The following is a 13,506-nucleotide window of genomic DNA, read 5'->3' on the forward strand; positions in this document are numbered from 1 at the left end:
TGGACGGTCCGGTCTCCTCACCTTGGCTCTGTGCTCTACGTTGGCCTTGCGGTCCAGCAGCAGACTGACCACCTCCGCCCGGCCCTGGAAGCAGGCCAGAGTGAGAGCCGTGTTCCTGTTGGTCTCGATCTGAGCGTTGATGTCTGAGCCCATGTCCAGCAGCAGCTTGACCGCTGGCACATGACCATTCATCGCTGCCAGCATCAGGGGAGAGATACCCAGCTTACTGCCCGTCCTAGAGAGAGAGACAGAGAGAGAGAGCGACAGAGAGAGAGAGAGAGCGACAGAGAGAGAGAGAGAGCGACAGAGAGAGAGAGAGAGCGACAGAGAGAGAGAGAGAGCGACAGAGAGAGAGAGAGAGAGCGACAGAGAGAGAGAGAGAGTGACAGAGAGAGAGAGAGAGAGCGACAGAGAGAGAGAGAGAGCGACAGAGAGAGAGAGAGAGCGACAGAGAGAGAGAGAGAGAGAGAGAGAGAGAGAGAGAGAGAGAGACAGAGAGAGAGAGAGCGACAGAGAGAGAGAGCGACAGAGAGAGAGAGCGACAGAGAGAGAGAGCGACAGAGAGAGAGAGCGACAGAGAGCGACAGAGAGAGAGAGCGACAGAGAGAGAGAGCGACAGAGAGACAGTGACAGAGAGGAAAAAAGTTGGAGGGAGGATTTTATCAATGAGTGAGATACGCGAGGAGAGGTGCTTTCACTACCAAAGATGCAGTCATCACTCATTTAAACAACCCAGTGGAAGTTTCTGATGTAAGAAATGCTATTTCATAAATAAATGTATTTGATCAAGACCTGGAAAAGTAGTGGTATCAGTTAGAAGAGAAGAGAAAATAAGATGTGATCTTGTCACGTCCCGCCCAGTACCTGGAGTTGATCTCTGAGCCGGCGTTGAGGAGGATCTTGATGATGTTGACATAGCCTCCGGACGCCGCCAGGCTCAAAGGGGTGTAGTCTGACACGTTACGATGCTCTTTATTGGCTCCTCGCAACAGCAACGATTCCACCACCTAGGAGAGGAGAGACAAGAGGAGAGGGGAGGGGACAAGGAAATGAAAGTTATTTGTAAGTACTGGGCCATAGTCTTTATTATGTTTGCAATATGCTATTGCAGTCAGTGAAAGGTGAGTTGATTCAGTGAGTCGTTTCAGTGTGGTTTCATAGAAGGGAAGTGAGCGTGTACCATAGAATTACATATTAGAAATAATACAAAACTGATTTAAATCTGATCTCTTGGTGTGTACCTCCTGTCGTCCCCCTGAGCAGGCCAGGGAGAGGGGCGTGTCTTTGGTTCTCTCTGACTGGGCCTCTATGTCACCCCCTTTATCCAGAAGGACCTCCACCACACCTACGTGGCCCGCTGTCGCAGCCAGGATCAGAGGGGTGAACCCTGGGGAGAGGAAGAGGAGAGGGTCAGAACCAGATATCCAGATTCACCCAATACAAACTGAAGCACTTTGAACACTGTATAAACCCTACCTTGGATGTAAGAAAACAAATATTCCTGATTAATCAGAAATGAAAACATGTCTGACAGATATCCAGGCCCAACTAACACTCAGAATGAACAGTAACTTCATGTGTGTGTTACCTTTCTTGTCGCGGTGCTCGATGTTGGCTCCTCGTGCGATGAGAACAGACACCAGCTCCTCGTGTCCTCCGGCACATGCCAGCGTCAGCGCTGTGTCATGGTTACTCTCCGTCTGAAGGGAGAGGGAAACACACATTTACAACAACGCTGTGGGTATGTGTGTGTCTCTCAGTCTCGAATGTGTGTATGAGTGACCATGGGCTTTACATGAGCATCGATAACCACAGTGTGTGTGTGAGCAGTGACTTACGTGAGCGTCGATGTCCACAGAGGGGTAGAGGGGCAGTGGGGAGGGGGGCGAGCCCATGTTGGAGGGGGCCTGTGACAGGGGGTCAGACAGGGGGGGGGGGACGTCGTAGTGTTCAGCATGGGTACTCTGCTGCTCACTGCTGCTGGAACAGAGAAAGAAGGAGAGAAACAGGGGAGGAGAAAGACAGAGAGAGACAGAAAGAGAGACAGAAAGAGAGACAAAGACCAAGAGAAGAGTTAGTATTTGTTACTTTTCAGGCATTTCTTCTGGGGAATTTGTTCATCAGTTCTGTTCTTTCAAATCATTGCAGTTGAAGGAAAGGAGACAGTATACTAAGGAGGAAATGAGTTAAGACTATTGAGATGCACCCACCCACAGCAGGCAGACGGGAACAGCTGTAAGACCACGCTACGCTACACACACTCACCTGCCATGATGTCATCCAGCGTGTCTGTAAGCGTCTGAGCGGGCGTAGCCACCATGAGTCCATCTGGGGCTTGCTGCCCTACCATCCCTGGTCCTAACCCCTGACCCTGACCCAGACCCAGCATCTGCTGGCCCACCAGTACCCTCTGCAGATCAGGGCTGGTACTGCCAGGGCAGGGGTAGTCGGCTGGGCACGGGCTGTACTCGGGTAGAGGCTGGATGGGCACGAAGGCTGTCTGGAGGGGGGGAGGAGGGGGGTGGAGATGGGAGTGGGGGGAGGGCGAGGGGGGCAGGGGGGGCTGCTGTCCGTCCCTGTAGAGGATAGTGTCCACCTGGGGTAGCTTAGCGTAATCTTCCTCCTCTCCTTCCACCTCTTCTTCTTCATCATCCTCCTCCTCCTCATCGTCGTCATCATCCTGGAATAGAAATGAGGCAAACTTCTAACAATCAAACAAAGCATCTAAAAGTATGAAAGTATGAGTTCTTACAAAACACAGCAGGAATGTGATCAAGAGAAATCAGGATTTGGGCTAGAGGATGGATAAGTCTGTTTCTATTAGATATGAGAGGATGGATAAGTATGTTTCTATTAGATATGAGGGGAGGAGAATATGGAAAGGAGGGATGGATAGTCTGTTTCTATTAGATATGAGAGGATGGATAAGTCTGTTTCTATTAGATACGAGAGATTTAGATATGAGAGGATGGATAAGTCTGTTTCTATTAGATATGAGAGGATGGATAAGTCTGTTTCTATTAGATATGAGGGGATGGATAAGTCTGTTTCTATTAGATATGAGGGGATGGATACGTCTGTTTCTATTAGATATGAGGGGATGGATAAGTCTGTTTCTATTAGATATGAGGGGATGGATAAGTCCGTTTCTATTAGATATGAGGGGATGGATAAGTCTGTTTCTATTAGATATGAGAGGATGGATAAGTCTGTTTCTATTAGATATGAGGGGATGGATAAGTCTGTTTCTATTAGATATGAGAGGATGGATAAGTCTGTTTCTATTAGATATGAGGGGATGGATAAGTCTGTTTCTATTAGATATGAGGGGATGGATACGTCTGTTTCTATTAGATATGAGAGGATGGATAAGTCTGTTTCTATTAGATATGAGAGGATGGATAAGTCGTTGTAGATATGAGGGGATGGATACGTCCGTTTCTATTAGATATGAGAGGATGGATCAGTCTGTTTCTATTAGATATGAGGGGATGGATAAGTATGTTTCTATTAGATATGAGAGGATGGATAAGTGTTTCTATTAGATATGAGGGATGGATAAGTCTGTTTCTTAGATATGAGAGGATGGATAAGTTGTTTTATTAGATATGAGAGGATGGATAAGTTGTTTTATAGATATGAGGGGATGAATAAGTGTTTCTATTAGATATGAGAGGGATGGATAAGTCTGTTTCTATTAGATATGAGAGGATGGATAAGTGTTTCTATTAGATATGAGGGATGGAGTAAGTATTTTTATTAGATATGAGGATGGATAAGTCTGTTTCTATTAGATATGAGGGGATGGATAAGTCTGTTTCTATTAGATATGAGGGGATGGATAAGTGTTTCTATTAGATATGAGAGGATGGATAAGTATGTTTCTATTAGATATGAGGGGATGGATAAGTCTGTTTCTATTAGATATGAGAGGATGGATAAGTCTGTTTCTATTAGATATGAGAGGATGGATAAGTCTGTTTCTATTAGATATGAGGGGATGGATAAGTCTGTTTCTATTAGATATGAGAGGGATGGATAAGTCTGTTTCTATTAGAATGAGGGGATGGATAAGTCTGTTTCTATTAGATATGAGGGGATGGATAAGTCTGTTTCTATTAGATATGAGGGGATGGATAAGTCTGTTTCTATTAGATATGAGGGGATGGATAAGTCTGTTTCTATTAGATATGAGGGGATGAATAAGTGTTTCTATTAGATATGAGAGGATGGATAAGTCTGTTTCTATTAGATATGAGGGGATGGATAAGTCTGTTTCTATTAGATATGAGGGGATGGATAAGTCTGTTTCTATTAGATATGAGAGGATGGATAAGTCTGTTTCTATTAGATATGAGAGGATGGATAAGTCTGTTTCTATTAGATATGAGGGGATGGATAAGTCTGTTTTATAGAAGGAGTTATTAGATATGAGAGGATGGATAAGTCTGTTTCTATTAGATATGAGGGGATGGATAAGTCTGTTTCTATTAGATATGAGGGGATGGATAAGTCTGTTTCTATTAGATATGAGGGGATGAATAAGTCTGTTTATATTAGATATGAGAGGATGGATAAGATGTTTATATTAGATATGAGGGATGGATATGTCTGTTTCTATTAGATATGAGGGGATGGATACGTCTGTTTCTATTAGATATGAGGGGATGGATAAGTCTGTTTCTATTAGATATGAGAGGATGGATAAGTCTGTATTAGATATGAGGGGATGGTTAGATATGAGGGGATGGATAAGTCTGTTTCTATTAGATATGAGGGGATGAATAAGTCTGTTTCTATTAGATATGAGAGGATGGATAAGTCTGTTTCTATTAGATATGAGGGGATGGATAAGTCTGTTTCTATTAGATATGAGGGGATGAATAAGTCTGTTTCTATTAGATATGAGGGATGGATAAGTCTGTTTCTATTAGATATGAGGGATGGATAAGTCTGTTTCTATTAGATATGAGGGGATGGATAAGTCTGTTTCTATTAGATATGAGGGGATGGATAAGTCTGTTTCTATTAGATATGAGGGGATGGATACGTCTGTTTCTATTAGATATGAGGGGATGGATAAGTCTGTTTCTATTAGATATGAGAGGAGAAGATTAGATAGGAGGATGGATAGTCTGTTCTATTAGATATGAGGGGATGGATAAGTCTGTTTCTATTAGATATGAGGGGATGGATAAGTCTGTTTCTAGTTAGATATGAGGGGATGGATAAGTCTGTTTTCATTAGATATGAGAGGGATGGATAAGTCTGTTTCTATTAGATATGAGAGGATGGATAAGTCTGTTTCTATTAGATATGAGAGGATGGATAAGTCTGTTTCATAGATATGAGGGGATGGATAAGTGTCATTAGAATGAGGGGAAGAATAAGTCTGTTTCTATTAGATATGAAGGATGGATATCGTTTCTATTAGATATGAGGGGATGGATAAGTCTGTTTCTATTAGATATGAGGGGATGGATCAGTATGTTTCTATTAGATATGAGAGGATGGATACGTCTGTTTCTATTAGATTTGAGGGGATGGATACGTCTGTTTCTATTAGATATGAGAGGATGGATAATGCCAGAAAATCAGAAACTCTTGATTATTCAGAAATAATCACATTCCTTCAGATCAAAATGACAAAAAAAAAAAACAGACCACCACCAACAACAACTCCTAACCTCCTCCTCCTCTTCCTCCTCTCTGTTCCCCTCCTCGTCAGACCCTGTATCCGACCCGGGCTGTGTGTGCGTGTTAACCCCCGGTGGTGCTGTGAGGGCCCCAGGCATGGTAGTGTTGGCCCTTACCCGGCCCTGGCCCCGGGTCCTGGCCTGCCTCCTGCTCCTCCTTCAAGCCCTTGGCCTCCATGTACTCTTTGGTGAACTGCTGCTGGGTCTTCAACTGCAGCTGGCGCTCCACCTTCTGCAGCTCCTTCAGAATCTTCTTCTTCTTCTGGACCTAGAAGACACGTACGCCACGGGGTGGGTTAGGGTGAATCAGACCTATAGTTCTATGGTCAGACCTTGCTCATCCATTGGTTGAAAGATGGGTGGAGCTATCAACATATTTCCGAGACCTATCTGGTCCCTTCAGACCTGGGTGGTGTTCCTTAGGCACCAAACGGGGATGGAACTACCTGGACTGCCTGGAATAACAAACCCACATTTTCACTTCGTGTTGCAAAAAGTTAAAACATGTGTGCCATACCGATGAGGGTTTGGAACGTTTACAAACGTCCTGGGGAGCCCAAGGGAAGAAATCATATCAAGCTTTGATTATTTTAAAATCAGGTAGAGGCCAAGACAAAACCAAAACATGCACCCTTGGGGCCCAGGACAATTGGGAAAGAGTTCATGACCTCATCCCCAAGTAATAAAGGATGTATACTATGAATGATCCTCCTGTCTGTCTGCTTACCGCACCTCCCGCTCAGCTTCGATCTGTTGGTGAGCGGCCCTGGATCAGTCCAGAGACTGCAGCTGGGCTCTCCATGGCGAGATTCTGGCCCAGCTATTATCCTCCCTCCTCCAAACACCAGGGGCTGGGCAAGGTGGAATGGGGGCAAGGCCTCTCATCGGACCGGCCGGGACGCACCCCCGGGACTGGAGGGGCTGGGAGGGAGGGAGGTGTTGGACAACCTGGAGAGGAGGGATGGAGGACGAGGGATGAAGAGGAGGGAGAGAGATGGAGGGAACAAGGAATGATAGCAGGATTAGGTCACATTACAATAAAGCCAATTCATCATCAGTTGAAGTACCATCGTTAGACATGTGATATAAAAAGGCCAAGAAGCGTCTAAGAGGCCAAGCCAAGGCCAAGATAGCCTAAGAGACAACCGTTAAGGAAGAAAACAAAAGAAAGAAGCAACCTAAGAAAACAAAGAAAGAATAACAGCCAAGCCAAGGCAGGAGGGGGGGCGGGTGATGTGGAGGGGGCTCTGTCTGGCTCCTGGGGGGGCACCACCATGGCCAGGGCCTGGAATGGGACACGAGGAACCTGGGGATAGAAGGGTGGTCGTAAAACATAAAACAACTAGTTAAACACAATTTCCATGCTGGCCTGTTTCAATAGCGCAAAACAATTACTTACCTGAGAGGGGTCTTGTGAGGGTGTGTGAGTTTTACCTGAGAGGGGTTTTGTGAGGGGGGTGTGAGTTTTACCTGAGAGGGGTCCTGTAGAGGGGGGTGGTGAGTTTTATGAGAGGGGTTTGTGAGAGGGGGTGGTGAGTTACAAGGGTTGTGAGGGGGGTGTGAGTTTTACTGAGAGGGGTCGTGAGGGGGGTGTGAGTTTTACCTGAGAGGGGTCTTGTGAGGGGGGTGTGAGTTTTACCTGAGAGGGGTGTTGTGAGGGGGGGGTGAGTTTTACCTGAGATGGGTCTTGTGAGGGGGGTGAGTTGGCAGAGGTCAGGGAGGGGACAGACAGGATGTTGTTAGGGAAGTCTAGCAGGTAGGACACCACGTTGGTGTGGCCGCCCTTAGCAGCTTCAATCAGCATCGTCGAGCCGTCCTATTGGAGGAGAAACAGGAAGTGAGTAAGTCTGAATGAGGCTTCATCACAGTTAACTTTTTCTATTCTGATACTCTTGTTCATATGGCTGAGTTAAACAGCTTTCTTATGAGTTTGATGGTATTGTTTGATGATGGTGTGTGTGTGTTTTCTACCTTCAGTCTTTGTTTGGGGTCAGGTGTGTGTGTGGGGTCAGGTGTGTGTGTGTGTTGAACCTTCAGTCTGTGTGTGGGGTCAGGTGTGTGTTGAACATTCAGTCTGTGTGTGGGGTCAGGTGTGTGTGTGTGTGTGGAACATTCAGTCTGGGAGTAGGGTGTGTGTGTGTGTGTTGAACATTCAGTCTGTGTGTGGGGTCAGGTGTGTGTGTGTGTGTTGAACCTTCAGTCTGTGTGTGGGGTCAGGTGTGTGTGTGGGGTCAGATGTGTGTGTTGAACCTTCAGTCTGTGTGTGGGGTCAGGTGTGTGTGGAACATTCAGTCTGTGTGTGGGGTCAGGTGTGTGTGTGTGTGGGGTCAGGTGTGTGTGTGTGGGGTCGGGTGTGTGTGTGTGTTGAACCTTCAGTCTGTGTGTGGGGTCAGGTGTGTGTGTGTGTGGGGTCAGGTGTGTGTGTGTGTGTGTGTGTGGGGGTCAGGTGTGTGTGTGTGGGGTCAGGTGTGTGTGTGTTGAACCTTCAGTCTGTGTGTGGGGTCAGCTCCATGCGCCAGCAGCAGTTCTACCACAGCTAGGTGCCCTCCAGCACAGGCCAGAGACACCACCGTGTGGTCCTTGTTAGCGGTCGCTCTGTTCACATTAGCACCTGGACACAAAACACAGGAAAGAAACAATATATACTGAAGTAAAATATAAAACGCAACATGCAACAATTTCAAAGATTTTACTGAGCTACAGTTCATAGAGGGAAAAATCAGTCAATTGAAATAAATAAATTAGGCCCTAAGGATTTCATTAGAATGGGCAGGGGCACAGCCATGAGGGGCCTGGGAGGGCATAGGCCCACCCAATGGGGAGCCAGGCCCAGCCAATCAGAATGAGTTTTTCCCCACAAAAGGGCATTATTACAGACAGAATTACTCCTCAGCACCCCCCCACCCCATCCCCTCTCAGACGATCCCGCAGGTGAAGAAGCCAGATGTGGATGTCCTGGGCTGGCCTGGTTACACGTGGTCTGGGGTTGTGAGGCCGGTTGGATGTGCTGCCAAATTCTCTAAAAACGATGTGTAATGATCATGCTGTTTAATCAGCTTCTTGATATGCCACACCGGTCAGGTGGATGGATTATCTTGGCAAAGGAGAAATGCTCAAACAAATCTGTGCACAAAATTAGAGAGAAATAAGCTTTTGGTGCGTATGGAACATTTCTGGGATCTTTTGTTTCAGCCCATGAAACATGGGAACAACACTTGACATGTTGCGTTTATATTTTTGTTCAGTATATACTTTCATCCACTTTAAACTTCTAAGAATCAATCGTTTCATAATAATAATAGTTCAAAATGGATGTAGATCTTAAAGGAGGGAATTGTACAACAACATAGAATTAGAACCAGTGATTGGAACCGGTTCAGGAACCAGAAAATAACAAACATTTACGAGGAACGAAGGTGATCTATAGTGTTCCGGAACAGAACCATTATTTTAAAAGCATGGGAACCGGTTAATAACGTTATTTTACGCTCCAAGCTATTTTTTCAGTCCCACAAAAAACCACCATCAAAGCACCTATGCAAAGCACTTCCTCTGTCACGTCAACTTCTCCTTCCAGTGTCTGCCATAGTAGGACATAGTTAAGGGCATTGTAGTGGTTTAAAAAAAAAGATGCAGTCTAACCTAACCCACCCTTGCTGATGAGGAACTGCACGGTGCAGAGGTGTCCTGCTCTGGCTGCCTTCATCAGGGGAGTCCTCCCCCCCTCAGACTCATGCTCCTGGAGGACAGACAAAAAGGATGTGGATTTTAGGAGAGGAAATGGGCGGAAAGAAAGAAGGAAAGAAAGAGATAACAGGAGTGTTTGTGTACCAGATCTGCTCCAGTCTGCAGCAGAATGTCGGCCACGTCAGTGTGTCCGTTCTCACACGCGTACGTCAGTGCTGTGTCTCCCGTCGCCGTGGTAGCGTGCACGTTCGCACCTACAGAGAGAAGTCAGAGTTCAGAGCTGACCCAAAAGAAAAACTAACAAGCCCTGTTAAAAGGCAGAGGTTGTCAACTTTACAACAGCCATCTAGTTACTAGGCTAAGTCCTGGAGTCTCACATAAGTTCTCTACAAAAATACTAAAGATCAAACAAAGAATCTTCAATACGACTCCCCATCTCACCTGCAGCCAGGAGGTATTTGACCAGCTCCAGGGTGTGTGTGTGTGTGCCTGCAGCCAGGAGGTATTTGACCAGCTCCAGGTGTGTGTGTGTGTACCTGCAGCCAGGAGGTATTTGACCAGCTCCAGTGTGTGTGTGTGTGTACCTGCAGCCAGGAGGTATTTGACCAGTCCAGGTGTGGTGTGTGTAGCAGCAGGAGGTATTTGACCAGCCCAGGGGGTGTGGTACCGCAGCCAGAGGTATTTGACCAGCTCCAGGTGTGTGTGTGTGTACCTGCAGCCAGGAGGTATTTGACCAGCTCCAGGTGTGTGTGTGTGTGTGTACCTGCAGCCAGGAGGTATTTGACCAGCTCCAGGTGTGTGTGTGTGTGTGTGTGTACCTGCAGCCAGGAGGTATTTGACCAGCTCCAGGTGTGTGTGTGTGTACCTGCAGCCAGGAGGTATTTGACCAGCTCCAGGTGTGTGTGTGTGTACCTGCAGCCAGGAGGTATTTGACCAGCTCCAGGTGTCCCTCCTGAGCAGCCTCCATGAGAGGCGTGGAGCAGCCCAGTTCGATGTCGGCTCCGGCCTTGATGAGGAAGTCAGCCACCTCCAGGAACCCTCCACAGCACGACAGGGTCAGGGCTGTCTCCTGGGTCTCCTCCGTCTGGGCGTTGATGTTGGCACCTGGAGGGGGAGGAGAGAGACAGAGAGAGCGAGAGAGAGATGGAGGCAGAAATAGAGAGAGATGAGAGAGAGGCTAGTGTCTATATTAGAAGTGAAACCCTCTCCAACAGGCCTGACAAAGTACTTCATTACACACAATAACATAGTATATGCAAGAGCATTGAACAGTGTTCAGGTCTCCATTTATTTTCTAGTTCCATATGATCCCAGTTCATTACCCTGAGCCAGCAGCAGAGCCACCATCTCTTCATGGCCTTCTCTGGCTGCCTCCATCAGAGGGGTATAGCCTTCATCATTCACCTAGACACATTAAAACATCCAGTTACAGGACTCAGTGGCTGAATCCCAAATCACCCCCTTCCCCTGGCCCCTCCACGCACACGTTCACGTGCGCCTCCGTCATTTGCAAAAGTGTCCCAAAGCTGAAGGAATGAAAATGATCAAGGGCGTAGGGGTTAATTAGCCCTTACAGTAGGCACTTAGACTGAGCCTGCAACGCTGCTGGCTTCATAGCGAAGTGAAATCCCATAAGGCACCGTGTTATTTAAAAATGTGCGCAATTTCACACAAAATAATGGAGAGGCGTGCCTAATTATATGACACGTGCATTGGTTTGTAAAATATAAAAAATAACTCCTAAATTAAAGATTTAACTGTTACTGTAAACCGACAGGGAGTATTTGTTCATTTGAATTTCACTCCCCTTTTTACAATTTAAAAATGGATCATGAATTGCATCATTCAAGTCAGTTGTGTGTCCTGAAGTTGATGGGTTTATTGACCCCCTCGCCACTCTCTGGAAGTCACCCTCGGAGAGTGACAGAGGGCCCTCCAAGCGGGTTGGTAAGGGCGAGGCGGTGGTTTGGGATTCACCATCCCTAACCCATCAGATGGCTGTAGCCCTCATCATTCACCTAGATACACATTAAAACATCCACTGTTACAGGACTCTGTGTGTGTTGCTACTCACCTCCTCTAGGTTGGCACCTCTCTCTATGAGCAGAGCTGCTAGTTCTACGTGCCCGCCGCAGGCTGCCAGGGTGAGGGGCGACTCGAAGGAGTCAGCGGGCATGTTGACCTGCGCCCCGCTGTCCAACAGCAGCCGTGCCACCTCCACATGCCCATCCTGGGACAGGAGACACACACACACACACAGGGACAACATAAGCACCTGAGTGGGTTACACACACACACACACACACACACACACACACTGGAGAGACACGCACACAGACATAAGCACCCGGGTTGCACGCACACATGCAGGGAGAGAGAAGAGAGGGGCTGTGTGTTGGGTCATATGCTCACCATGCAGGGAGAGAGAAGAGGGGCTGTGTGTTGGGTCATATGCTCACCATGCAGGGAGAGAGAAGAGAGGGGCTGTGTGTTGGGTCATATGCTCACCATGCAGGGAGAGAAGAGAGGGGGCTGTGTGTTGGGTCATATGCTCACCATGCAGGGAGAGAGAAGAGAGGGGCTGTGTGTTGGGTCATATGCTCACCATGCAGGGAGAGAGAAGAGAGGGGCTGTGTGTTGGGTCATATGCTCACCATGCAGGGAGAGAGAAGAGAGGGGCTGTGTGTTGGGTCATATGCTCACCATGCAGGGAGAGAGAAGAGAGGGGCTGTGTGTTGGGTCATATGCTCACCATGCAGGGAGAGAGAAGAGAGGGGCTGTGTGTTGGGTCATATGCTCACCATGCAGGGGAGAGAGAAGAGAGGGGCTGTGTGTTGGGTCATATGCTCACCATGCAGGGAGAGAGAAGAGAGGGGCTGTGTGTTGGGTCATATGCTCACCATGCAGGGAGAGAGAAGAGAGGGGCTGTGTGTTGGGTCATATGCTCACCATGCAGGGAGAGAGAAGAGAGGGGGCTGTGTGTTGGGTCATATGCTCACCATACAGGGAGAGAGAAGAGAGGGGGCTGTGTGTTGGGTCATATGCTCACCATGCAGGGAGAGAGAAGAGGGGCTGTGTGTTGGGTCATATGCTCACCATGCAGGGAGAGAGAAGAGAGGGGCTGTGTGTTGGGTCATATGCTCACCATGCAGGGAGAGAGAAGAGGGGGGCTGTGTGTTGGGTCATATGCTCACCATGCAGGCTTCCATCAGTGCTGTGTGCATCTCATCCGTCTTATGCTCCTGATCTGCCCCAGCTTCCAGCAGAAACCTCACCATGTCCAGATGACCTGGAGGGAGAGGGGAGGGAGGGATAAATCACTTCATTTAAATTGACATTTTGTTGTCTGAGACTATGAATGTTGTATTGGGGGGGCTATGTGAGCGAGCGCCACAAGAAAACATTTTTAAAAAAAATATCAAAAGGGAACACTTGAAGGAGAAGTGAAGAAGAGCGTCACCTTTGTAGCAGGCGAGCGTGAGGGCGCTCTCCTTGAACTCGTTGGAGTGTGTGTTGATCCCGGCGCCGTACTCCAGCAGAACCCTGGCCACATCCACGTGGCCCGCGCTCGCCCCCTCCATTAGGGGGGTGTGGCCGTTCTCGTTGTGGTCCTCGATGTTGGCCCCCTCCTTTAGGAGAACCTTCACCACATCTACGAACCCCCCAGCACACGCATACGTCAGGGCTGTGTTACCTACAGGGGGAGAGACCATACGTCAGGGCTGTGTTACCTACAGGGAGAGAGACCATACGTCAGGGCTGTGTTACCTACAGGGAGAGAGACCATACGTCAGGGCTGTGTTACCTACAGGGAGAGACCATACGTCAGGGCTGTGTTACCTACAGGGAGAGAGACCACGTCAGGCTGTGTTACCTACAGGAGGAGAGACCATACGTCAGGGCTGTGTTACCTACAGGGAGAGAGACCATACGTCAGGGCTGTGTTACCTACAGGGAGAGAGACCATACGTCAGGGCTGTGTTACCTACAGGGGGAGAGACCATACGTCAGGGCTGTGTTACCTACAGGGGGAGAGACCATACATCAGGGATGTGTTACCTACAGGGGGGAGAGACCATACATCAGGGATGTGTTACCTACAGGGAGAGAGACCATACGTCAG

The 13,506-nt window shown here is 47.9% G+C and overlaps 1 protein-coding gene across 1 annotated transcript in view; it reads right to left on the reverse strand.

Annotated features, from left to right (window-relative positions):
- Positions 1-13,506, reverse strand: part of LOC121539283 (ankyrin repeat and KH domain-containing protein 1-like) — a 56,424-nt gene that overhangs the window by 10,972 nt on the left and 31,946 nt on the right. Inside the window, exons 6-20 of the mRNA XM_045211125.1 lie at positions 12,844-13,077; positions 12,578-12,672; positions 11,458-11,613; positions 10,706-10,787; positions 10,296-10,487; positions 9,528-9,637; positions 9,348-9,435; positions 8,180-8,307; positions 7,336-7,512; positions 6,899-7,002; positions 1,839-1,980; positions 1,589-1,700; positions 1,242-1,387; positions 865-1,007; positions 22-235 (exon numbers count right to left, since the gene is read on the reverse strand). Coding sequence (XP_045067060.1) covers positions 22-235; positions 865-1,007; positions 1,242-1,387; positions 1,589-1,700; positions 1,839-1,980; positions 6,899-7,002; positions 7,336-7,512; positions 8,180-8,307; positions 9,348-9,435; positions 9,528-9,637; positions 10,296-10,487; positions 10,706-10,787; positions 11,458-11,613; positions 12,578-12,672; positions 12,844-13,077 — 2,123 coding nt within the window. The remainder of the gene's footprint in view (positions 1-21; positions 236-864; positions 1,008-1,241; positions 1,388-1,588; positions 1,701-1,838; positions 1,981-6,898; positions 7,003-7,335; positions 7,513-8,179; positions 8,308-9,347; positions 9,436-9,527; positions 9,638-10,295; positions 10,488-10,705; positions 10,788-11,457; positions 11,614-12,577; positions 12,673-12,843; positions 13,078-13,506) is intronic.

Source organism: Coregonus clupeaformis, chromosome 35 (genome assembly GCF_020615455.1).
Source record: "Coregonus clupeaformis isolate EN_2021a chromosome 35, ASM2061545v1, whole genome shotgun sequence".
NCBI lineage: Eukaryota > Metazoa > Chordata > Actinopteri > Salmoniformes > Salmonidae > Coregonus > Coregonus clupeaformis.